The following is a 23,839-nucleotide window of genomic DNA, read 5'->3' as shown; positions in this document are numbered from 1 at the left end:
TTTTTTTTATTATATTTCTTCTTCAAATTACTGAGTTTATTGGATTGAAATTATTTTTTACTAATTATAATTTATTTTTACGAGGGGTTTTTCCTGAATAATATAAAAACATAAACTAATTCCTTATATACATTAGTTAAAAACTATTTATCACAATGCCATCCACACAGGCTTAATTTCAAGGTTCAGTATTTGCTAGTATTAAACCGCCAACATTGATGGCGGTTCTAACCAATATATAACCTCTATTGATGTTAGCGGTACTTTCTATAAAACCTCCAATACCATTAGCGGTTCTACCAAAAGGTTCTATATAATTTGGTAAAACCATAGAAGTGAAAGCTAATACAAAAGAGGTAGGTGCAACTTAGAACCATCAACATATGTAGAAGTGAAAGCTAATATAAAAGAGGTATTATATTAGCGGATCTATCCATAGAACCTCTCATGGTATTAGCGGTAGAACCGCCAACATTGTTAGTGGTTTTATACCGGCAAATACCAAACTTTGGTACCGAGCCTACATGTACGGTATTGTGAGAAATAGTCTTGTATAAGGCAGATTTATGTTAATTTTATTGTAAGACCGTCAATTTGAAGATAACTTTAACAATTTTTATAGTAACTTTAATTAGTTTAAGGGTAACTTTTAATTTGTAATGAGTTTAATTATATATTAATGTGTAATATTCTAATGGATACATGATATATATGAATGCTTATGTGATTAATCTAATATATTTGAAGTGTTTTTTAAGGTAAAATTTATATATTTGAAGTGTTTTTTAAGGTAAAATTTATGTTAGAAAATGGTAACTTTTGTAGTATACAAGGGTAACTTTAACCCATCTTACAATAAGTTAATGAAAGTCAGCATTAATTAAAAAATTGTGTATAAGGAATTAGTTTACATTTTAGCATTATTCATGGAACTCGTTCTATTTTTACTAAATTGAAATTATATTTAATGAGTTTAAATTATTTTAGTGAATATAGGGTAGTATCTATACCTATATTTATTTTATTTATTTATTTATTATTATATATTAAAAAGCGTTTATGAAAAAAATATGTGCCATAGGCCCACATTGTCACCAACAAGTATTATGTTTCAAGTCTTACTATGTTAGCTATTAATTTATTATTTCTTTCTATCCAACAAAATTATAGTTAACCTGAATAAGATAAGTTAAATCATAACATATCAAATATTGAATATGATTTCCCTAATAAAAATCTTTTTTTAAGTCATGAAATTTCAATGTAATTATCAAAATACTAAATTAGCAAACTAAACAAGTACAAACTAGCAACCCTGGACATTGCTCGGGCCACACACTAGTTATTTTTTAAAGGTGAATTGAACCGGGCCCTCGTATATCCATACCTTTTTAAAAGTATGAGTAAACTCTTATGAATAATGTTGAGACTATTATGCCCCTAAAAGTATTTATTTACGCATTTACTCCTTTTAAAAGTATGATAACCACACTTTATCCATACCTTTTTGAAAGTATGAGTAAACTCTTATGAATAGTGTTGAGACGATTATTCCCCTAAAAATATTTATTTTCGTATTTACCTCTTTTAGAAAGAATGATAACCACATTTTATAAATAGTGTTGAGACGATTATATCCCTAAAATGTTAATTTATATATTTGCCCCTTTTAAAAGTATGATAGCATGTGGACATTTATACCCTTAAAAATATTTGTGTACATATTTTCCCTAATTAACGCTACTAACAACGCCAAACTCAAAAAACTTCCGGACATAGCTAGCTATGCTCCGCGTTAGCTGCTCTAGTAATAAAAAGATTAAACACATGTCAATTTCTACATTGTATGGAACGGAACTATGGAAGTACTCTAACTCCTCACAAGACCACAACACAGAGAAAGGTGACCGGGAACATAAACGGGAAGAAGAATGTGGTTTTGTGGAGTCCACTATTCATTGTTTTCCGTATGTCGGCTTTTTTCTATTTTTTTTTTTGTTTGAGTTTAAGAAAAAAATAAAAATAATAGAAATTGCCAAGTCAGCAAATCGCCGCACAAACCTCAACCAAAAAAAACCTTTCTTCCAACTTCAAAATCAAATCCAATCCAATTTTCACAAAAAAACGTCGAAAATATGGAGTTTGATGAAGAACAACAAAAACTTCGGCGTCGAAAATTGGAAGAAGCTCTTGAAGTCAAATCTCTCCGTCGAATTATCAGCGCCTATCTCAAGTATTTTTTTTTTTTTTTTTTTTGAATTAGCATTTATTCGATATTATTTGTTATTTTTATTTAGTTATATATTTATTTATGTAATTAATTAATATATGTTTCTTTTGATTGTATTCGTTTTACAATAAGATTACAATATATAGCTGAATTAGTTGATTTTTATTTCTGTTGAACAGTATTTGTAATTTAGAAAATATGATACTATTTGCAAGCAGAATGGAGTGTAATTGTTTTTTTTATTTTTTTATTTTTGTTTTATTTATTTTACTGTGTAAATCACTAAATCGTTATGATATAAGGTGGCTAATAATGATAAGTGTTTATGATTAACGGAGTTGTACAAGATTTGATATTTTTTTGAATTTTGGTTTAACTGTCTTCACATTGTTACTTTTTTTTTTTTTTTTTTTTTTTTTTTTTTACTTACTGAAAATGGTATAGTGGCGTATATAATTGTTGCATATCATAGGGATGTGACTGAGTACATTCGACTTCCGCCTCGTTGATTGTTGGCATTGGAATGATGTTGATGTTTGCTTACAATGATGTCAAATTCAGCAATGCACCAAAAATTAACACATTGAATATTAAGTCCTTATTTAGTATATTGTTGAAATTGAGAGCTAATTCGACATTTGGGGACTAACATTTGCCACTTTTTATCGTTTGGGGACTATCCCTTGAATCTAACCCAAATTCAATAAAAAGTGTTTATTCAGGTCATTCACATCAATTGTTTGTGTGTTTATTGAGGGAAGGAAACAAGCAATTTATCTTGATTGGTATGTCAATGTTAATGTAGGTGTTGAACTTAAGGAGGAGAGAGGGATAAAGGATGTGTTTTGGTGGGATGATGTGCATGTTGTAAATTTTGATTTGGTGCAACTTGAGGCACTTTAGTCTTCAGTTGAAGAAGTAAAAAAAAACTTCTCTTCAAGTCTTCATAATTACTCAACTTCTGGGGTTTAATTAAGTAGGAGGATTTTGAATATGAAGTAATTAATAGGAAATATTTGATTAATGGGTATCTATAATTTTGCGGAAGTTTGGGATGTACCGTAGTTTTGTGTAGATGCACCAATGATCAAATTGGTTAATTGATTAAAGGGTGAAAAGTTACAAGTGTTCGTCCTCAAATATGTGCTTAATTACTGATCTTGATATCATTGTACAGTTGTACTAGGGTTACGTGTGGTGTGGTGTGGGTTGTTTGTTTGCTAGATAGTGGTAACTTTGTCTATGGATTCTGTTGCCTCTTGTTTGTTGTCTTTGTTGTGCTTCTTTACTCCTAGTTTTAGCTGAAAATGGCTTCTGAATTGATTTAGTGTACTGCTGACCCTTACCCAGCTATCCAGATGCGGCTGAAGATGACATTAAGCGATGTGAAAGTTCTTTTAGAAAGCTTCCACCTGCCCACAAGGTATTCTACTCACCTGAGATTTTGAAGTGCCGATTTTCATATTGAGGTTATTTGTGTAAGATTTCTTGGTTTCAAATTCTGAACATTGTGTACACCTTCAGTTTTTCCCCATTCCAAAAGAACCCTTATATATATACCCTTGTAGAATGTAGGCCTTAGGTTAAATTTTTCATTATTTGGAATTGTCTAGTGGCTTATGTCCATGGTTGGTGCATCTTCATTGAAAACCATCTTCTCTAATCTGAATTTTAATAGTTAGCCAATGGAATTAACTGCAAAGATCTCCAAGAGTTTGGTTATAGTTTTTATAGGGGATCTGATCAAGCTATTTCAATTGAGTAAATATTTGTTGTACTAATAGGCTAGTAGATACCATGCTACGTTTTAGTTGTTGACTTGTTTGAATTATGCCATAAAATGTGATATGTACGCAGAAGAGGAGCATAGTTTAGTTCAGATTTGATAACACTGTTTAAGCCAACCTCATAAATCCTAGACTTCCATCCTATGTAGGTCTACAATCTCAACTGCATTTCAGTAGATCCCTGATGGAGTGATGGAGCTTAAAGAGTTTTATTTTATAGGCCTGAAAAAATGTAAACCTTTAACAGTCCTTCTGTCTCATAATTTATGCTCTATTTGTTTGTTTGTTTTTGTTTGTTTGTTTTTTTTTTTTTTTTTGTTTTTTTTTTTTTTTTTTTTTTTACAGTATCTTAGATAACCATTTACCATTATTGACTCTATTTGCGTATTAAACTTTTTTGATGTATTAAAGTTATTTATTTCACATGATAAATTTTATTGGTTCATTTTATTCTATATTTATAGTAGCAACAGAACTAGACCAAAGTTTTCCCTTGAAAAATTACTCTGGAATGCCTTGTGCTAGGTTAGGGGCTTAGGGCACTTCTCAATTTCTTGACAAAATATGGCAAATTGTTAGGTAGTGGGCCGCGTGGTTGGATCAGCAAATTGCAGAGCTGGGATGTAATATACTCTGTACATTATTGTGCATGAGACATAATCAGTACTGAATCACATAGATTTTATTGGCTTGGGCCTTCTGCCTTGCTACTAAAACATATGTGTAAACATCTGTCAAGAGGTTATTCTGTTTATAGACTTTTGATATGTGAACATTCTAGTCATTACTGTGAAGTCAACTCTAGATGTGACTGGATATTATTATGATTGGGACTTTTGATATGTGACAATCCTCTATCCCTTCCTACAGAAAGTGTTAGATCAACTTAGCTGTGTTCTTTTGACTTCTTTTGTGAGTAGTAAGTGATTTTTTTTGGTGCAATGTGAGTAAGTGATGATAGTTAATTCTTACTACATTTTCCAGTCACTTTCAAAATGTATAAAACAATTGTTTTCTGTAAAAACGGTATCTAATACGTAATACTTCCACTGTTCAAATTAGGTGTCTCATTTCTTTTATCACGTTTGCCAATGCATAAATTCAATCGACGATTTGTAATTGAGGGAGTACAATATGAAAAGAGTAATTTATGATCACTGAAATTTAAAAATTTATCTGGTTCTAACCTCGCCAATATTTGATACTTTTTTTCAGTCTCTTCTTTCGCACTTGCCATCGAAATTCCAGAGTTTGAGAAGGTAATGATCATCATCCAAATGCGTTTGGACAAAATAGGAGTAGCTGCTCTAGCTTTTGAGGATTCTGGTAGTCATGATTTTATGGTTTCTTATATTTCAGAAGCATTAGTAAAATTTATGCTTGGAATCTACTTTTGTTCACCCCATCTCTCTTTGGCTGGAAAAGAAGAAAGATTTTGCCACCATGTATCAACCAGCTTTCTTTTAGCCGAATGCAATTAACTTATACTGATTTTGCGGTCTGCGGAAACTTTGGCGAAATTTCTTGTTATGTCTTTATTTTATAAGATTTTTGAATCTATATGTAATTGGTTTGAGTTTGTAAATCTGCAGCTTTTCTTTAAGGCTGCTCTTATAACTTGTTCATGTACACAATGTATACTGGTTGGGAAATTTTTTCATCCCAAAGACAGGGTTTACTGGTGTTATTGATTTGATTTAATCTTGAGTATCGCTGAGGTCAATTAAGACCACTTCTCAAAGCTCACTAAGTCAGAATATCCCTTAAATTCTACTTGATTGATATGACTCAGCTCATGAGCTTTGGCTCACCTTATTCTTCAGCGGACTGGTGTTCTGTAAACAATTTGAAAATATCAAGCTAGAGGATAAGAGGACCAAAATCTTAAAAGCTTTGCTCCTATTCCAGACGGTCTAGGTCTTGGAATTGATCATGGCACATAGCTTTAGGCAATTAGTTGTTATTTATGTATTAATTTTCATTTTATCCAGCTTGTAGATGTGATAGGATGGGTATTTTATATTGAATGAAATAGAGTGTGGGACCCTTATTTTTTAGTTGTGGTAAGTGAGCGATATAAAATCTCTGGGGACCTTTCCTAAATGGAAGCGTAAAGGATAATGTGGGACAAAGGGGATACTTCTGTATGGGAGTACTAATTTTAGTTTTATGTATTGATTTTTAATTGGCAGTCTGAATAAGAAACTTTGATCTCCAGAATTTAAAGGCGTGAAAATGTTGTTAGATACACCAGTCTACAGGATACTGAGCTTCAAGTTTAACTGCTACTTGACTAACTGGGGCTTGGAGTAGCTCACCAGTTGGCTTCACTCATGAACACATCTAGTTCTTGCATATGATGTTCACAGTGGGAGCATTAAGTGCCTCGGGTTTATAGCGAGATAACTGTGAACATTTCAAGATTTCAAGTTTTTTAGCATTGTTATTCAGACACTTTTACAGGAGCTTGCCATGCCACGTTGTGTCTGGTCATTTTTTCATTTTTTTTGGCTCTTGTAATCTGTTTTATGATATTCTCAGACTTTGTCACTGAGCATCAGTTATAAATCTATTTGCCTTGTTGCAGGTGTATATCAGTGAATACATATTTTATTTTAAACATGCTTCAGGTAATGTGCATATTCACCCCTTAACCTCTTTGCTTCATTTTGTCTCAGCACTTTCTATTCTCTTTTGAAGTTGTTGATATTGTGCTGATCTACTGTAACTTCTTCATTGCAGGCCTTTGAGCCTCCACTAGATATGAGCATGGATGTAGATATATGTGAAGATCAGCATCTCGAATGTTGCCCAGATGAGCACCATCATCGTCATGATGAGAGTTCCTTGGACAGTCATCACAACTCGACTGGAATGGCGAGATCAGCAAAAGACCCAGTAGATTGTAATACGGAAAATGATCACATGCCAAGATCAGCTAGAGGAACTACAGATACCGAGGTCATTTCAATGCCCCTTTTACCCTGTTAGTGATAAGGTCCATGGGAGTTGTGGCTTGTCTTTTATTTTCTTTCCATTCTTATGTATTTCGTAAAGCGTGTTTCCCTTGAGTTACTATTAGAAGTATGACTTAATGTAGATAACAAACAGGGAGAGCGATTGCCAGCCCTCAAACCTAAACTGGAGTTTGGGGAAGCCGGTTTTAGTTCTGCTAATGCCATTGGTGGTCAGGGAAGTGAAGGACAACTTAGACCGGTTGATTCAAATGGCAATGTAAGTTTACTCAATTACTGTCTACACAATATATATTTTTTTATAATTTGGACATTTATTCAAGTTGTTTATCTTATTATTCTTGTCACCTCTTTGAAATCTCTGTCAAGTCTGCCTTGTGACAAATAGTAGCAAGCCTCTCCATTGCATTCCTATTTTCCTTGTCATTTTATGTGTGGTATTTATTCTTTTCAACTATCAGCAAATTATTTGTATATATGGTGGATGATATATACTCCTTGTAGTTACTATCATCACAACTTGTAAAGCGCCATCATTTACGAGGGCTAAAAGTCTTAAAACCATGTCCAAGAGCTAGGCTAGTTGTGTTTTGTAGTTTTTAAGTTATGATTTCTCTTTCGTATTGAAACCAAATCCACAACATACAAATTTTTACTTGGTTTCCTTGACTTTGTTTTTGGCAATATCTCTTGGCATTGATCTTCACTCTTTGGTGTACTTGACTATGTTAGTCTTGCATTGTGGCTATTTATGTGACTCAACAACTATTGGATCTTCAGTCCCATTCTTTCTGACAGGTGTCAGGAACAAAATCACCAAAAATCACATTAATAAATTTCCCAACTTTATTTTCTAGGGTGATGACGCATGTTGGAACAAAAAAAATAAAAAATCCCTACTCCCTCTGTGTTTTAATAAGTGTTACACTTACTAAATGCGGCCGTGTTTTAATAAGTGTTACACTTTCTTTTTTGGCAAAAAGTTACATTTTAATATTATATCTCTCTCCTCTCATGGTCCCCACCCAAACCCACTACTACTTTTTCTTATTATTTCTTTCCTCTCACATTCATTACTTTTCAATAAATTATTAACATCACTATCTTTCTTTTGTAATTTTTTAATACTCCAACTACCCCACTTACCTCTTATTTTATTTAAGTCAATTGAATTGCCTAAAATTATGTGTCGGTCAAAGTGTAACACTTATTAAAACACGGAGGGAGTATTATACAAGTGTTGAAACATAGTGGGCTGGTATAATGCTGTGTCTACAGAGGCGATTGTAGCTGCACTTTCATGTGTTTTATTCCATCTTCTGGCAGACTTCTTGCGTTTTCTCTAAGTTAAATGTTAAAGGCTTAACCTTTTCTTTTCTCAATTTTCATATTTTAGTCTTGGATAAGAGAGGAAAGAACATGCAACTGTCATTGTGTCCATTTTTGTCTTTCTTTTCTGGAGAGAAAAGGAGAGCCTTATAGAATGAGAGAAACACAAGAACAAAGATGCTCTTAGATGAATATATTATTATTATATAACTTATATAATAATATTTTCCAGCATTGCTGAGTGTGTCATATACAGTTCTTATATAATAATATATTCCAGCATTCCTCAAGCTGTGTCGAGAAATGGGGTCCATTTAAAGGGGTTGTTGAGCATGCTAAGGAAAGGGTATGCAGGAAGGAGGTGGTCACTACTGCCCCTTGAAAGCATGGCACATATGTATTAGAAATATGCTCATTATCTCTCTCTCTCTCTCTCTCGGTTTCAATATTGAACTTTTCTCTGTTTACTTTAAAAAGGGGCCTTGCAAGGCCAACTTTTCTACTATATCTGTTGATAAGCTGGGTATAGTTTTAATCGAAGCTGCTCTCTTGCAGGCTTACTATTCTGCCTTTTGCATTTCTTTGCTGCTTATATGCTGGTGACAATTGTTATAATTTTCTGCAGGCATCGTCATCTTCTTGTGATTGGTTGAATTCATCGTTGCAATTGAATGTGCCACTAGTTGATGTTGACAAGGTATTTTTATTAGTTAAATTCATTATATTGATGCCAGATGGTTGTGAACCTTGTCAGTTGAAGCAAAATGTTTGTTTGTGTCTTTAGACAATATACTATATTCTGATATGTATTAGGACCTATGAAGCAAAAATAGTGATTAACTTCTGAGGACCATTCTAAAAGCCGTTCCTCCCATCTACATGACTACATTTGGTTGGTGTCAAAGCAATAAGCAATCATATTGCAACCTAACCCACCATTTTCTTTTTTGGTTATCAAATGAGTTATAGCTAAAACCACCAATTGATCCATTTGTATGACTGACCTCCGTGACTCTGTACTTGCATACAAAATTACAAATTTAACACGTTGACGGTTGTCCCATATCTATTCTGGAATTTGCTTTTCTCCAAATTTGTCTGGTTTTATGAATGCATATAGAATGAAACCTTGAGTTATTCTAATTAATTTGCTTTTTAAAAATTATAATGTAAGTGAAAAGTTTATTGAAATTTGAAAATTATGTTATAATAGAAATAATTAGAAAACAACCAATCCTTTTATTTCAGCAAATGAAAAAATATATTTTGAACCTGAAGGAGCATGTTTACATGCTACATCCTCATCCTTTGGGATTCTTTGTTTCCTTTAGAAAGGACTTTAGGAAGTTAATTTATTTACGCGTGATTGAGAATTATACTAGTAAAATTTTGATACTTGTAAAATTTTGTGGTAAAACACTTATGTGAGTAGGTGAGAGTGTTATTCTCCCAACCTGCGATTCTAGATTGGTGTATTGTTTGTTCCATTTGATCAAATTGTTTATTTTAGGTTCGACTCTTAATTAACACCCAGGTTTTATGAAGCCCATTTGCTCTAATGAAATCTTATCAGTGATTTCTGTAGGAGTGATAAACGGCATTCGAGAGAAAAATGGGAAGGTGTGGTGGGTATTAGGGAGGATCTAACACACACATTAGGGTTATTTTGGCCTTTATCTGGTGGCCTCTATGGGCTCTAAACCTGATGGGTGAAACCCGACTTGAGTTTACTCAATTTCCTGGTATTGTTCGAGTTTGGTGATTTTTGGGGTTTAGATCATAAATTTGTGTTCATAACCCTAATTGTTTGGTTTGGGTGGAATTCTGTTGCTACTGGATATTGTTTTGATGTTAATTTCTTTCCCCATTTTTTGTACTTTAATTTTTTTTTTTTTTTTTTTTTTTTCAGGTTATATCATTATTATATTGCAGTCTTCCCGCCCTACTAATTCCTATTATAATTATCTGGAGATTACTTCTAAGTTCATTAAGCTATTTTATTTCTTATGAATATCATTTCACTTCTTTTTTTCTTAAAGGTTCGCTGCGTCATAAGAAATATAGTTAGAGATTGGGGAGCAGAGGTATGTTCTCCTTTCTTGATTCTTCCGTTGTCTTTTTCGTGGATGCTTCCCTCTGCATACTAACCTGTCATGTGTAACAGGGGCAAGTGGAGCGTGATCAATGCTATCTGCCCATTCTTGAGGAGCTTGAGAGATTGTTTCCCAAGCGCAGTAAGGAAAGGTAAGATTTCCTTACAGCTTTAGCTATTTTTTGCTGATGAGGTGCAACTTTTTATACATTTAGTTTTTCGTACGGCCTTCCTTATGAGTAGAATGGCTAGATTTTGCATATTCTATGTTCAAACATATTTGTTTGTTGTATTTGCATATTTGTTTGTTGTATTTGGCATTAACCTTTTTCCTAATTACCTGCCTGCTTACAGTCTTCCTTGCTGCCTGGTTCCTGGTGCTGGACTTGGGAGATTGGCATTGGACATTTCACGTCTTGGTCTGTAGAAGTTCTATAGTTCCTCAAATTTGTAATATGTAAAGTTGTCACTGACATGATTGGATGAATGTGTAACAGGCTTTGTATGCCAGGGTAATGAATTTTCATACTACATGATGATATGCTCCAGCTTTATTCTCAACCAGTAAGTTTCCATTGTAATTTCAATTTTTTGTTCCAGCTTCTTTGGCACAGTTTTCCATTTAATTACACATATATCATGCGTGGCCTTCATTTCAGCTCTCAATCTGTTGGTGAATGGACTATATACCCTTGGATCCATAGCAATTGCAATTCAATTTCAGACGAGGACCAACTTCGTCCTGTTTCTATTCCCGACATTCTTCCTGCTAGGTAATGTTTAGATTTATTGATGACAAGTCCTAGATTTACTCTTATGTCTCCTATCCTGCAGCTTGTGGTATGAAGATTATATATGCGTATTAACTTACTTGACTATCACGATCAGGTGTTGACTGGTTGTAAATGTAAAATTGTCTCAGATCCTTTCTTTGGTGGTCAACAACTCTACAATGTATTTAGAAAGCTATTAAATAATATTTCCATACATTGATATTGTATTTTTGTCAATGAATCATTAACTAAAATAAGACTCAGGATGCCGGGCCATTACACACCAAACACAAAACTGGTCTCATAGCTATAGAGGACAATGCTATGATTATATTGTGCAATATTATATTAGCTTTGGCCAAGTTAATCTAGATTCTTGGATATGTAGTTTGAATACTCTAAAATCTAAATTACTCTGTAGATTGCAGTTGTGTGTCGTGTCGTCTAGGTGGAGATATGTTAAATAATCAACAATTTTTTCAACTAATTGCTCTATTATACGTTCCTAACCTTCATATCTTCAGAAAGCCACCCAAATTATTCAACCTCAATCATATCATGACCTTGGAATATCAAGTCATTCACAAAGATTATGCCAAACTCTTACTGTTCCTCTACAATGTAAGAAACAGTGGTGATGGTTTTCGATGTGCTCCTATCAAAGTATGCTTTTGATGGAGTTCTTGCTCAAAAGCCTATCCTATGTGGCTACTGGCAAGCAATAGGCAATAATTATCTTTCTGCTTTACCTAGGGGAATCAAAGCATCCATATATGTATATATATGTATATGTATGCCAGTGCATCATATTTGAAGCTGTGCTTCAAAATTGTAGTTTATTTTGTTGTCCAAACTCATTTGTTGGTAGGCATATTATTTGATATATGGGTGTGATACAAAGCTGACGAAAGTATATCTCTCTGTATTACTTTGTAAGTAATATTTTTTCCCTTCCTGTATACGAAGCAACAAGCAAATGTGCTATGGCCTAAATGCCTAATGGGAGGGGCACAGTAGGAATATCATCGTTAATCCTTAGATGTTAGCTTGTAACAGAATATATCAGTTATAGTTCGAAAGGAAAAAGGAAAGGGGAATCAGCATCTGAAATATTGTGTAAAGGTTTAGTTTTATTTAGCAGAAATTCAAGCCTCTTGTAAAATTGAGAATTGTTTTTAATTTTTAAAATTACAAATCTATCAATCAATATTACCATTCAATATGTCAGTTCTTAACAAAATTGTTCCACTGAAAAGTTTTGGAGATTTGTAATCATGTTATTGACCTGATTTTATTCAGAAAAGTTATCTATGTTGTGTCTAACTGATGCTGTTTTTGGTTCAAATGTTGTGCTTAACTTTTGAGTAAACAGCGTAGGAATAACTGAAGGTTTTTCCATGTGTGGCGGGGACTTTGTTGAAGTGTATAGTGATCCAGGCCAAGAAGGTAATTGAAATACTGTTTTACTTCTTAAAATATTGGTCATATTTGAGTTTTTTGGGTCAAACCTTGTCAATTTTGACCATTATCTTTGATCCATATGTATGTTTTAGAAGAAACTATATAAACCTTCAAAGTGTTAATTAAATAAATTTAACATGGTAACTCAATGCATATTATGACATATTGATAGACTGATTTTGCATTAAAGAGAGGTTTTTGTTTGGAGTTTTTGAGAAAGTGTTCCCTTACACCTTGGCGACTTTTTTGTGGCAGCAACTTTGTCCTTTGTACAATATGCTATAACTTTTAGTTTAATTTTTAATAAGGAACCTGTCTCTCTCTATCAGCTCGAGTTCAGTCTTCTTTGCATCAGCTTGGGTTTTACTAACAATCTCTTTCCTGGCGGGGGGGGGGGGGGGGGTGGATCCCTATGTATCAAACGATAAGCAATAACCCTATTTACAAGAAAACGTTTTAAGGACCCCTTACCAAAGGCTGGGTGTTCTACGAGCTAGACTCTGAAGAATAACCCTTTTTACGGAAAACACCTTAACCAATGGCTGGACGTTCTACGAGCTAGACTCTGAAGAATAACCCTTTTTACCGGAAAACACCTTAACCAAAGGCTGGACGTTCTACGAGCTAGACTCAGGATTTTTGCTCAGGCCAAGCCCAAACCTAAACGTAGGGGAGTGCCAAGCCAAACACAAAGTTACAACAGGTCTTCAACCCCTGGAAGATTGCCATACTTCCCAAAAAATTGATTGACCCTTATGCTAGCACTAATTATCATTATTCATCATGCCAAATACATACTATCAGATTATGAATTGTCTAATCATATTTTTTATTTCTTGAAGTTTTCTTGGGAATAGTACTCCCAACTCCTTATATTGTTTACTTGAAATACTCAGCAACAAACCCCACAGTAGGCACTCTTTGCATCTACGAAGCTTCATTTTTGCTTTACTAGACAAAATAGACACAGTACAATCAGCTACTTTGATAAGAGGCATAAATTTCCTGAATCTCACCATTCATTCTTTGGTCACCACCACTTCCATAGTCTTCAAAGATCGTATTTAGTGTAACTGACTTGCAACTATGTCTTAAATAGAGAACATAGTTGGAAGGAAAGGGTAGCTCAGTTGAACAGTTTTCCCGCTGCCCACTGATATTTTATTACTTCTCACGTCCCTTAAAGATTGCCCCATTTTCTGTTTAGTTACCATGGCTGCTACAATCTCTCTACTTTATTCCATACCCCCAGATGCCTAAGGACAGAACTACTTACTAGTTCAATACAACTCTTAAGTAAAAGGAGGGAAATGGGGAAGTCTTTTAGGGACGGATGGAAGAGTATACTTGTTAAACATGGTACATGTCTGAGTGTTAACCCAGCTATTTTATTAAGTTTCCTTGACAAATCCAAGTTTTTGAGTCTAAAATGAAGTTTGTTTTTTTGTCTCAAATAAAGTTTTTCATTTCCATTCCCATGTCGGAGTGTTAGGGTTTAAATTAGTTATTTTAGGTAACCGAAGAGTCCAAGTAGCGTAGTATGTGCTAAGGTAGTGGGTTTGATGGGACTATGTGTTGGAATGGGATGTGATATTTATATACAGGGTGATTGTGGAATCTTTGAGCATGGCCTGTGCATCTGTTTTCCCTTGGCATGGACAATTTTAGGGCTCAGGCTACCGGTTCCTGCTCGTGTACCTTTAAATATAACCAAATAAACAGGAGTAAATGAAGTTTCTGAAATCTTGTTCAACTTTTTATCTGTATTTTTCGATATATTATGGGGACAATTTTTCACATTCCTTCCCTTGTTTTTAAGCTCAAGTTGAATTAAGGTTGTTTCACCGGAAAAAAAAAAAAAAAAAAAAAAAAAAAAAAAAAAAAAAAAAAAAAAAAAGAAGTTGAATTGAGGTTGAGAAACTAAGCCATGTGACATTTAACATTTTGGTAATATCATATATGCTATATCCTATATCACGACTCTTGATTGCTTGCATTTTTTTTGCAGGGATCTGGGATGCTGTAGTTACGTGCTTTTTCATTGACACAGCACATAACATTGTAGAGTACATTGAAATAATATCGAAAATCCTTAAAGATGGAGGAGTGAGGCTCCAGCTATCTTTCCTATGTCTTTTTATTTCATATTTCTTATCCAACACATTTGATTGAGTTGATGCTGAAATAGGTGTGGATTAATCTTGGGCCGCTGCTTTATCATTTTGCGGATACATATGGGCAAAATGTAAGCTTGACATTCTATTCTTGTTTTGATATGCACCTGTCTCCCATGCATATATGATTGTCAATATGCGTAAATAAATCACTATCTCCCCAATCTTTCACCCCTTCTCCAGGAGATGTCCATAGAATTAAGTTTAGAAGACGTGAAGAAGGTGGCTTTCCACTATGGATTTACTTTAGAGGTTAGCTTAAAAAAAGTTCTCCTTTCCTATTTTTGCATCAATCAATATCTAGTAACATAATTTCTTTGTTTAAATGTTCAGAAGGAAAGTACTATCTCGACGACATATACAACAAATGTTCGGTCTATGATGCAGGTAACATTTACAGTGTGATATGTATAAAGTCCGGCTATTTGTCTAACAGTTAGGAAACTGCCGGTGCAATGTCTATAATTCCTTTATCCAAACCTAAATATACCTTTTTTTTTTAAAAAAAAAAAATTGTATACTTTTGACTTCTTAAGGGGTACATTTGGTGCATTTCATTACTGTGGATCGTGTAGGGGCACAAATGTATGGAGACTATTAGACTAAACTAATCTCATTCTTGAATTTGGGCAGAACCGGTATTTCGCAGCATTCTGGACCATGAGAAAGAAATCTGCAAACAAGTCTAGCGCGACACCTGATGAATGATCAACTTTGTTTCAGAAGGGCGTGCTGCTTATTCTGACTGGGCTCAAAACGAACGCGATTACCTTACAGGCTCCTAGTCCCCCAATTAGCAGCAAATCATTTCCATCACCACATTCTAAAAGATGGAAAAATTTGCTGAAATGTTAAATTCGCTTATCTATTATTTGCTGTGAATTGATTGTTTGTGGATCGAGTGATCCACATTGTTGATCAGTGGCCCATGGCCGATGGCCCAGGGCTTTAAATCCTATGGGCCCTGTTTTAGGCTCCATTCCTTCTTGAGTATCAATGGCATATTTAGTAACTTTTTCTTTGTAAGAGAATTTAACTATTTTGTACTGTAATGTTGTCCTCGCAACTTATTATTAGTTCATGAAAGTGAAGAATAGCTCAAGTAGTCAAGTGGCTAGAGCTTCCTTCCCGTTTATAGGGGATTTTAGGATCGATTTTCATTATTTGCTCTTGTGGCTCTCTAAACAACAACAAAAAAAAAACTTATTCATCAATCATCATTTGTATTTTAAATTATTGAAAATTTTCAAAAAAAAAAAAAAACAATTTTTGTGAAATACTGAAGAGGAAAAAATGATTGTAAATATACTTTTTTTTTTTTCTCTATGGAGTTGTGTTATGCAGTTGCGCCTTTCTATATCTACTCCGTATATCATAAAGCTAACTTGAGGATTTGATGTCTGATATTTGAACTTCCTCTGATCCCTTTACTCGTATATGTAAAATTAATTAATATGAATTTCGAGCTTTTCTAACATTAATTAAATAATGTTAGTTTCACAGTAATAATTTCTGAGTGAATTGCGTAACGATCAATGATTACATAAATTATAAAATCAGTAAATTAAGATCTAGACGTAAGACCTCTTCACTTCAACTTACAAAATAATACTCTGCAGTAAAAATTAATTTTCAACAATCATTAGTATGTATAAAATTCAGTTTTAATAAGCATAACTTATTTCAAACAATAAAATTAATTCAGTTTTAATCATTCAATAACAATAATGTCAGTTGAATATAAATTAGTGTAGTGAAAACAAAATTGTCTACACTTAAACCTTGTAGCCCCATTGTTGGCATTCAAATGTGGTTGTTGGATGAGAAGGAAATTTCATATTCCAAAGTGGTTATTGATCAAAATTGTTTCAAAACTTTATTGTATAAATTTATTGATTTAGATTATAGATGCATAGTTGCATACTATCAATGTACTTGTTACTATTAATGAAAAATTGTTTCAAAACTTTATTGTATAAATTTATTGATTTAGATTATAGATGCATACTATCAATGTACTTGTTACTATTAATGCATGCCTATTAAATTCATGATTGTCATTGATGATTTTGTTCATTGTTGGGATAGCATTGCTCATCTGGCAATGCAATGTCGGGTAAGAGATCTAATGAATGTATACAACTGTGGTAGTACGACATTATTAATTGGAGTAATTTGTTGCATATATGGAATCCAAAGTTTGGGTTGAGTTCCTTCCTAGAAAGCACTAAAGGTGTCGATTCGGATATTTGAGTTGGATTTTCGATGAGGTGAGATCGGGTCAGGTCTATTTTCAAATTTGAGTCATATAAAATTATTGTGTCTATGCTATTCGAAATCTAAATCGGATTTTTCCAGTCATCTTATCAACTATCCAGGGGAGTTCGCTGTCTTTTAATTAATTAAGGAGTACTAAGGCTTTGTTTAGTTCAACTTATTTTTACTTATTTTAGAAAAATTAAGTGCGGATTAGATCAGATCAGAAAAAATAAGTTCAGATCATATCATCATTTTATGTGCAATTTTTTATAGCTAAATATCTTTAATTTCGTAATGAAAAAATTTATAAAAATTACAAATTAATAAAATACACATTATTACGGATCGATCTAACAAGATTCCACTTGATATATTTTTTCCTTACAGATTATCGTACACTTAAGGTCAAAGTTTGGTCAAATCAGACAATAAGATTAGATCAGACCAGACCAGATCAGATCAAATCAGACCAGACCAGATAAGATCAGATCAGATCAGATAAGCAAAAATAAGGTGAACTAAACAGGGCCTAAATCATATAATTGTTCTTGCATTTATTCATACTAGCTACCTCCGTTTTTTAAAATTTAACTCACTTTGGAAAATGTGGGTATGTGTAGCTAAGAAAATAAAGTTGATAGAATAAGAGAGAATGTAAAAGGTAGGTGGATTATTGGATGTATATAAAATGTGGGTTTATGTAACATGTGGATATAGAGTGCGTTCTGTTTACATTATGTTTTCACTTATATGAACTTATTTGATCCTTATTAGAATAAATCTAAATTTTTTTTTACCTGAACTTATTTTACTAGAACTTATTAACCCTTATTTAAACTTAGTATTTGGAAATAGTGAGGAACAACAACATAATAGTCATAGTAAGCAATATATAGTGAGGTAAGAGGTGTAGGTAGTAAAAAAAAACTTGTCAATAACCAAACAAAGTAATTAAGTTTTAACTTTTTAAAATACTCCAAAACGAAAAGTTAATTAAACTTTTGGAAACGATGAAGTATATATACAAAGTACTCCGTTTGTTTCTTGTCCTAAACTCCTAATCAACCACAAAGGCATCACAAACTACAAACGAGGAAGGATTATTTAAGTAGTACTCCGTATTATTGCATTTACATTAATTACTTACATTAATTTACACACTCTGCATGTGTTGTGGTTGAATGTGCAGGTCTTCTCTGCTGTATATTCGAAGCACATTTATTATGTAAATTGAATTTAATTTTGGTGGGAAGTTGGTGCATATAAATGTATGATCGTTGATGCTCAGAATTCAAACATGTCATTTGTAATAAATAGAGATGGTTCCTATCTCATTTATGGGAATTTAATGCTATTTACCATGATTTTGCTTGGTTTCTTTCATAAGATTTGCATTATCTAGCTAGCTTGTCACAATGTCACCCTTTGTTAAATTGTTTGTCTTTTTTGGAGTTAGTATATAATTTTGTCTTTGCACTCTATTAAGGTTAAGATATTATCTACTGTAACTGTGTAACTAAATCCGGCAAAAGTGACTCTGTGGAATGTGTTCAAAATTATAGATCAAGACCTAAATCTGACTTAAACTGAAGTTTATCGAGTTAAAACTAAACTAAACTAAACTTGTTAGGCCGTATAATGTATTTAGTAGTGTAATGTATAGTTAGTTGTTTGGGCTATGTGTGTTTATAAGCCCGGTTTATTTTGTATATATACTCTTCTCTACAGTAATACAAACCACGGAAAATTAATTCCTGACATGGTATCGGAGCCTCTACATTCTAAACCCTAAAACCCTAAAAAAAATTTCTCTCTTCTCACTAATCGACATGGGTGACGAAGGCAAGATTGATCCTTCTTCTCCTTTCTACCTTGGATCAGGCAATCAACTCGGCAATCTGATTACTCATGTGATCTTGAAGGGTGACAATTATCTATCATGGTCTAGGGCAATCACTTTGTCATTGAAATCTAAGCGAAAATTTGGGTTCGTTGATGGCACCATCTCCAAACCAACCGAAAAGAAGAAGATGCTCGATTGGGATACGGTGAATTCCATGTTAGTGTCTTGGATATTGAGGGCTATTGAGCCGAAACTTGCTGCTTCAATTCCATTCTTTGATGAGGCCAAGCGGCCATGGGATTATTTAGAGAAGCGTTACTGTGAGGCGAGTGGTCCGCGTCTACAACAGTTAAGGGCTTCAATCATTAATTGCAAGCAATTGCAAAATATGTCTGTCGAGGATTACTATAATCAATTGATGGGATTCTTTGACGATTTGGTGCGCCTCAAACCACCACATGGTTGTGACTGTGGTAATTGTTCTTGCAATGTGGCTGCTAAGTATGAATTGGATAGGGATGAGGAAAAATTGCATCAATTTCTTGTCAACATTGATGATGCTAAATATGCGGTTGTTCAAACTAACTTGCTCTCACAACAGCCTCCCGCAACTCTGGATCGTGCGTATCAGGCCCTTCTTCAAGAAGAGCGCTCTCGTAACATTGCACAAACCAAATCCCATGAAGATAAGGCTGAGGCTCACGTCTTTGCTCTACCTGATCGTGGGAAGCAATTCTTTGTGCAACGTGATAAGTTGAGGCTATTTTGCTCTCATTGTAAGTGACAAGGTCATGATTATGATGGTTGCTTTATTGTTCATGGTTATCCACCTTGGTGGCTTGAGAAATATGGGGAAAAGGGGGGAGCATCTTCAGCCCCTGCTGCCTCGCACTCCCCTGCCTTGCATTCTGCTGCTGCTTCTCGCCTAGCACCGGCTGCTGTGGCTACTGATCACGGCAAGGCAGCAGTTTGCGCTCATGCTATTGGTGATGTTTCTTCTTTGCCTTTACAGGATACCCTCTTTGATTTAAAAGATTTGCAACCAGAGCATGTTAAAATTTTGTTAAACATGATTAATAATCGGCGACATGATAAGATGAGTGGTGAGTATTTTTCTCTTTCTTGGATTATCGTCACGGGGGCTTCTCATCATGTAACCGGTGAAGAGTCTTGCTTAATGGATGTGCAATCCATGTTACCGTGTCTTGTTGGTCTTCCCGATGGTGCTCAAGCTATGGCCACGAAACAAGGGCGTGTGTTTTTGGCCGATGGCATCACTCTTGAACGTGTCTTGTTTGTGCCAAAATTAAATTACAATTTAATTTCGGTGTCTAAATTAATTGATGACTCACATTGTTATGTACGATTCACAGATTCTCTTTGTGCTATACAGGACCAACTCTCGGGGAGCCTGATTGGAGGAGGTGAACGAATATAAATAGATGGACTCTACTATTTCCGGCGGATTCCTACAGTATGTGCGGTGACGGGTCCGGAGGTCTCCACTTTTGAGCTTTGGCATCAGCGTCTTGGGCATCCATCAAACAGAGTTGTCAAGTTAGTTCCTGCTGTTAATACTAATTCTGGAAGAAAATCATTGAACAAAGCTTGTGAAACTTGTCCTTAAGCCAAACACTTACGGGATAGTTTTCCAAATAGTGATAGTAGAGCTAGTCGTATTTTTTAGTTAATACATTGTGATTTGTGGGGGTCTTATAAAACTCCTTCTACTTGTGGTGCACACTATTTTTTGACTTTAGTGGATGATTTTTCAAGAGGTGTTTGGATATATTTATTGAATGACAAAATTGAAGTTTATTCCGCTTTCTCTTCTTTCTTCGCTATGATTCAGTGTCAATTTGAAGTGTCTATAAAGTACGTGCGGAGTAATAATGGCACAAAATTTAAGTGTATGATTCCTTACGTTGATGAGTGTGACATTCTTTTTCAAACTTCTTGCATTGGTACCCCCATCAAAATGGCCTTGTTGAGTGTAAGCATCAACACATTTTGAATGTTGCCCGTGCTTTGATGTTTCAGGAAAACCTCCATATTGGTTTTTGGGGTGAATGTGTTCTTGGGGCAGTTTATTTGATTAGCCGTACACCTTCACGTTTATTGGGAAATAAAACTCCATATGAGATTTTGTTTGATAAAGAACCAAATTTTGAGGAAATGCGGGTGTTTGGTTCTCTTTGTTTTGCTCATAAACAAAAAGCTAAAAATGATAAATTCTCACCTCGTAATCGGAAATGAATGTTTGTTGGCTATCCTCACGGGAAGAAGGGTTGGAAATTGTATGACCTTGAGACGGGTAATATTTTTGTGTCTAGAGATGTAAAGTTTTTTGAGAATGAATTCCCATTTGCTGCTTCTCGGGTCTCGGATGAGTCTAATAATTCCATTGCGGGTTCTAATGAGGACACCCAAAATAATTCTAGGTCGATGTTGATTTTCTTGATGATTTGGAGGAGGTATTGGAATTTAGTGAAGCTTCCATTACTCCCAAATCCCCAGTCAACCCACACCGCAGCCCCCTTGCGGTTTCCAGCTCACACCGCAGCACCCCTGCGGAGCCTACTGCTGCCACAGCTACTATATCCTCCGTTGCTCGCAACTTTCTCGCGGAGGCTGACCATGACAACAGCTCTTCTGCGGCTGTTGTTGCGACTCATGGCAGCCCGTCTTCGCCCCTTATAATCAGTGATACTACTCAAGATCTTGGTCGTGGCTTCGAGAAAGGCATCCTCCGGGTTGGCATCATGACTACGTCGCACATACTGTCTCTCTTTCGGGTCCATCTAATAGTTCATCGTCCGCTCCAAGCTCCTCAGGTACTCCTTATCCTTTAGCACATTTTGTGAATTGTGACAAATTTTCCTTGCGACACCGTATTTTTATTGCAGCAATTGATGCGGAAGTTGAACCTCGTAGTTTCAAAGAAGCTATGAAAAGTGAGGGGTGGCGAGAGGTGATGCAAAAGGAAATCTCCGCATTGGAGGATAATGAAACTTGGGTCATGGAAGAATTACCTCCAGGAAAGAAGGCTCTCGGCTGCAAATGGGTCTATAAAATCAAACTTAACTCTGATGGCATAGTTGAACGATTGAAGGCTCGGCTTGTTATTTTCGGGAATCATTAGGTTGAAGGTATTGACTATACCGAGACATTTGCTCCTATTGTAAAAATGGTCACCGTTCGTGCTTTTCTGGTTGTTGCGGCTGCAAAGAATTGGGAATTGCACCAAATAGATGTCCATAATGCATTTTTACATGGCGACCTCGATGAGGAGGTATATATGAAGCCACCTCCTGGATTCCATGGTACTCAATCTGGCTTGGTCTATCTTCTTAAGAAGTCTTTGTATGGTCTACGACAAGCACCTCATTGTTGGTATGCTAAATTGGTCGGCTATCTGAAAAGGTACGACTTTCTGCAATTGTACTCTGACTACTCTTTATTCACTTTGAATCATGGAGCTATTCATCTTAGTGTTCTCGTATAAGTTGATGATTTAATCATTTCTGGGAATGACTCTTCTGCAATTTCTGCTTTTAAGTCATATCTAAGTGACTGTTTTCATATGAAAGATTTGGGTGTTCTGAAGTATTTTCTTGGTATTGAGGTTGCACGGAGTTCGGAAGGCATATTTTTATGTTAACAGAAGTACACTCTAGATATTATTTCAGAATCTGATTTATTAGGAGTGCGACCGGTCGGTTCTCCTATTGAGTAGAACCATACTCTGGCAAAATCAGAGACACCTCTTATGGCTGACCTAGAAATGTATCGACGACTTGTGGGTCGTTTGATTTATTTGTCTTTCACCAGACCTAATTTGGCTTATACAGTTCATATATTATCGCAATTCATGCAACAACCTCGACAGGATCATTGGGATGCCGCTCTTCGTACTGTTCGCCATCTGAAAGGTTCTCCGGGTCAAGGGATACTTTTGAGTTCTGATTGTGATCTACATTTGACAGGTTGGTGTGACTCAGATTGGGCTAGTTGTCCTTTGACGAGACGATTGGTTTCCGGTTGGTTAGTGTTTCTTGGTGGTTCTCCGATTTCTTGGAAAACCAAGAAACAACATACAGTCTCTAAGTCTACTGCAGAGGCAGAGTATCGTTCTATGTCTGCCAATGCCATTACTTCAGAGTTGAAATGGTTGAAGGAGCTACTTGACAGTTTGGGGGTCTCGCATCCACGTGCGATGAGCTTGTTTTGTGATAGTCAATCTGCGTTGTATATTGCGCAGAATCCGGTTTTTCATGAACGCACTAAGCATATTGAGGTTGATTGTCGCTATGTTAGGGACGCAATTTAGGAAGGGGTTATTAGTCCGTCGTATGTGAAGACAAGTGATCAACTCGCGGATATATTTACTAAGGCCTTAAGTATACAACAATTCTCGTATCTGCTTGGCAAGTTGGGCATTTGTGATCCCCATTCTCCAACTTGAGGGGGGGTGTTAGGCCGTATAATGTATTTAATAGTGTAATGTATAGTTAGCTCTTTGGGCTATGTGTGTTTATAAGCCCGTTTATTTTGTATATATACTCTTCTCTACAGTAATACAAACCATGGAAAATTAATTCATGACAAAACTTGATTATAACATATATGAAACGATTGATAATCATATCATCATGATTATTTAATTGATAAATGGACCTGAATATGACCCAAACTAAATTGACCCAAAATAAATCTAATCAATATGATCCAAGCCACACTGAAGTATAATTTTGATTATTATTAATTTCTTAAGTAAATCTTGAAGGACATTGGACATGGTTTCAAGAAAAAAATGACATGTTTTTGAGAGCGGAGCAATTAATTTGAAGGCTAAAATTTAAAGTGTGCAACTAATCATTAATCTTAGCTGGCAATGTTCATTTGACAAAAGACAA

At 34.9% G+C, this 23,839-nt stretch overlaps 2 protein-coding genes across 2 annotated transcripts; both read left to right on the top strand.

The window, feature by feature from the left end:
- The first annotated feature begins 1,929 nt into the window (after nt 1-1,929).
- On the top strand, nt 1,930-15,984 carry LOC110691926 (carnosine N-methyltransferase-like). Its single transcript, XM_021868909.1, has 18 exons — nt 1,930-2,233; nt 3,581-3,653; nt 5,233-5,276; nt 6,605-6,647; nt 6,760-6,978; nt 7,129-7,251; nt 8,947-9,018; nt 10,361-10,405; nt 10,486-10,565; nt 10,768-10,832; nt 10,911-10,977; nt 11,073-11,186; nt 12,559-12,632; nt 14,656-14,753; nt 14,836-14,892; nt 15,005-15,073; nt 15,155-15,208; nt 15,455-15,984. The coding sequence occupies exons 1-18, from the start codon at nt 2,136-2,138 to the stop codon at nt 15,527-15,529; spliced, it is 1,470 nt and encodes a 489-aa protein (XP_021724601.1). The 5' UTR covers nt 1,930-2,135; the 3' UTR covers nt 15,530-15,984.
- Nucleotides 15,985-18,608: 2,624 nt separating this feature from the next.
- LOC110692071 lies at nt 18,609-20,811 on the top strand. The gene is made up of 2 exons (XM_021869059.1): nt 18,609-19,909; nt 20,317-20,811. The coding sequence occupies exon 1, from the start codon at nt 18,910-18,912 to the stop codon at nt 19,705-19,707; it is 798 nt and encodes a 265-aa protein (XP_021724751.1). The 5' UTR covers nt 18,609-18,909; the 3' UTR covers nt 19,708-19,909; nt 20,317-20,811.
- The last annotated feature ends 3,028 nt before the right edge of the window (nt 20,812-23,839 follow it).

The sequence above is a fragment of the Chenopodium quinoa genome, unplaced genomic scaffold, assembly GCF_001683475.1.
Source record: "Chenopodium quinoa cultivar QQ74 unplaced genomic scaffold, ASM168347v1, whole genome shotgun sequence".
Taxonomy (NCBI): Eukaryota; Viridiplantae; Streptophyta; class Magnoliopsida; order Caryophyllales; family Amaranthaceae; genus Chenopodium; species Chenopodium quinoa.
This window is presented reverse-complemented; position numbering and strand designations above follow the sequence as displayed.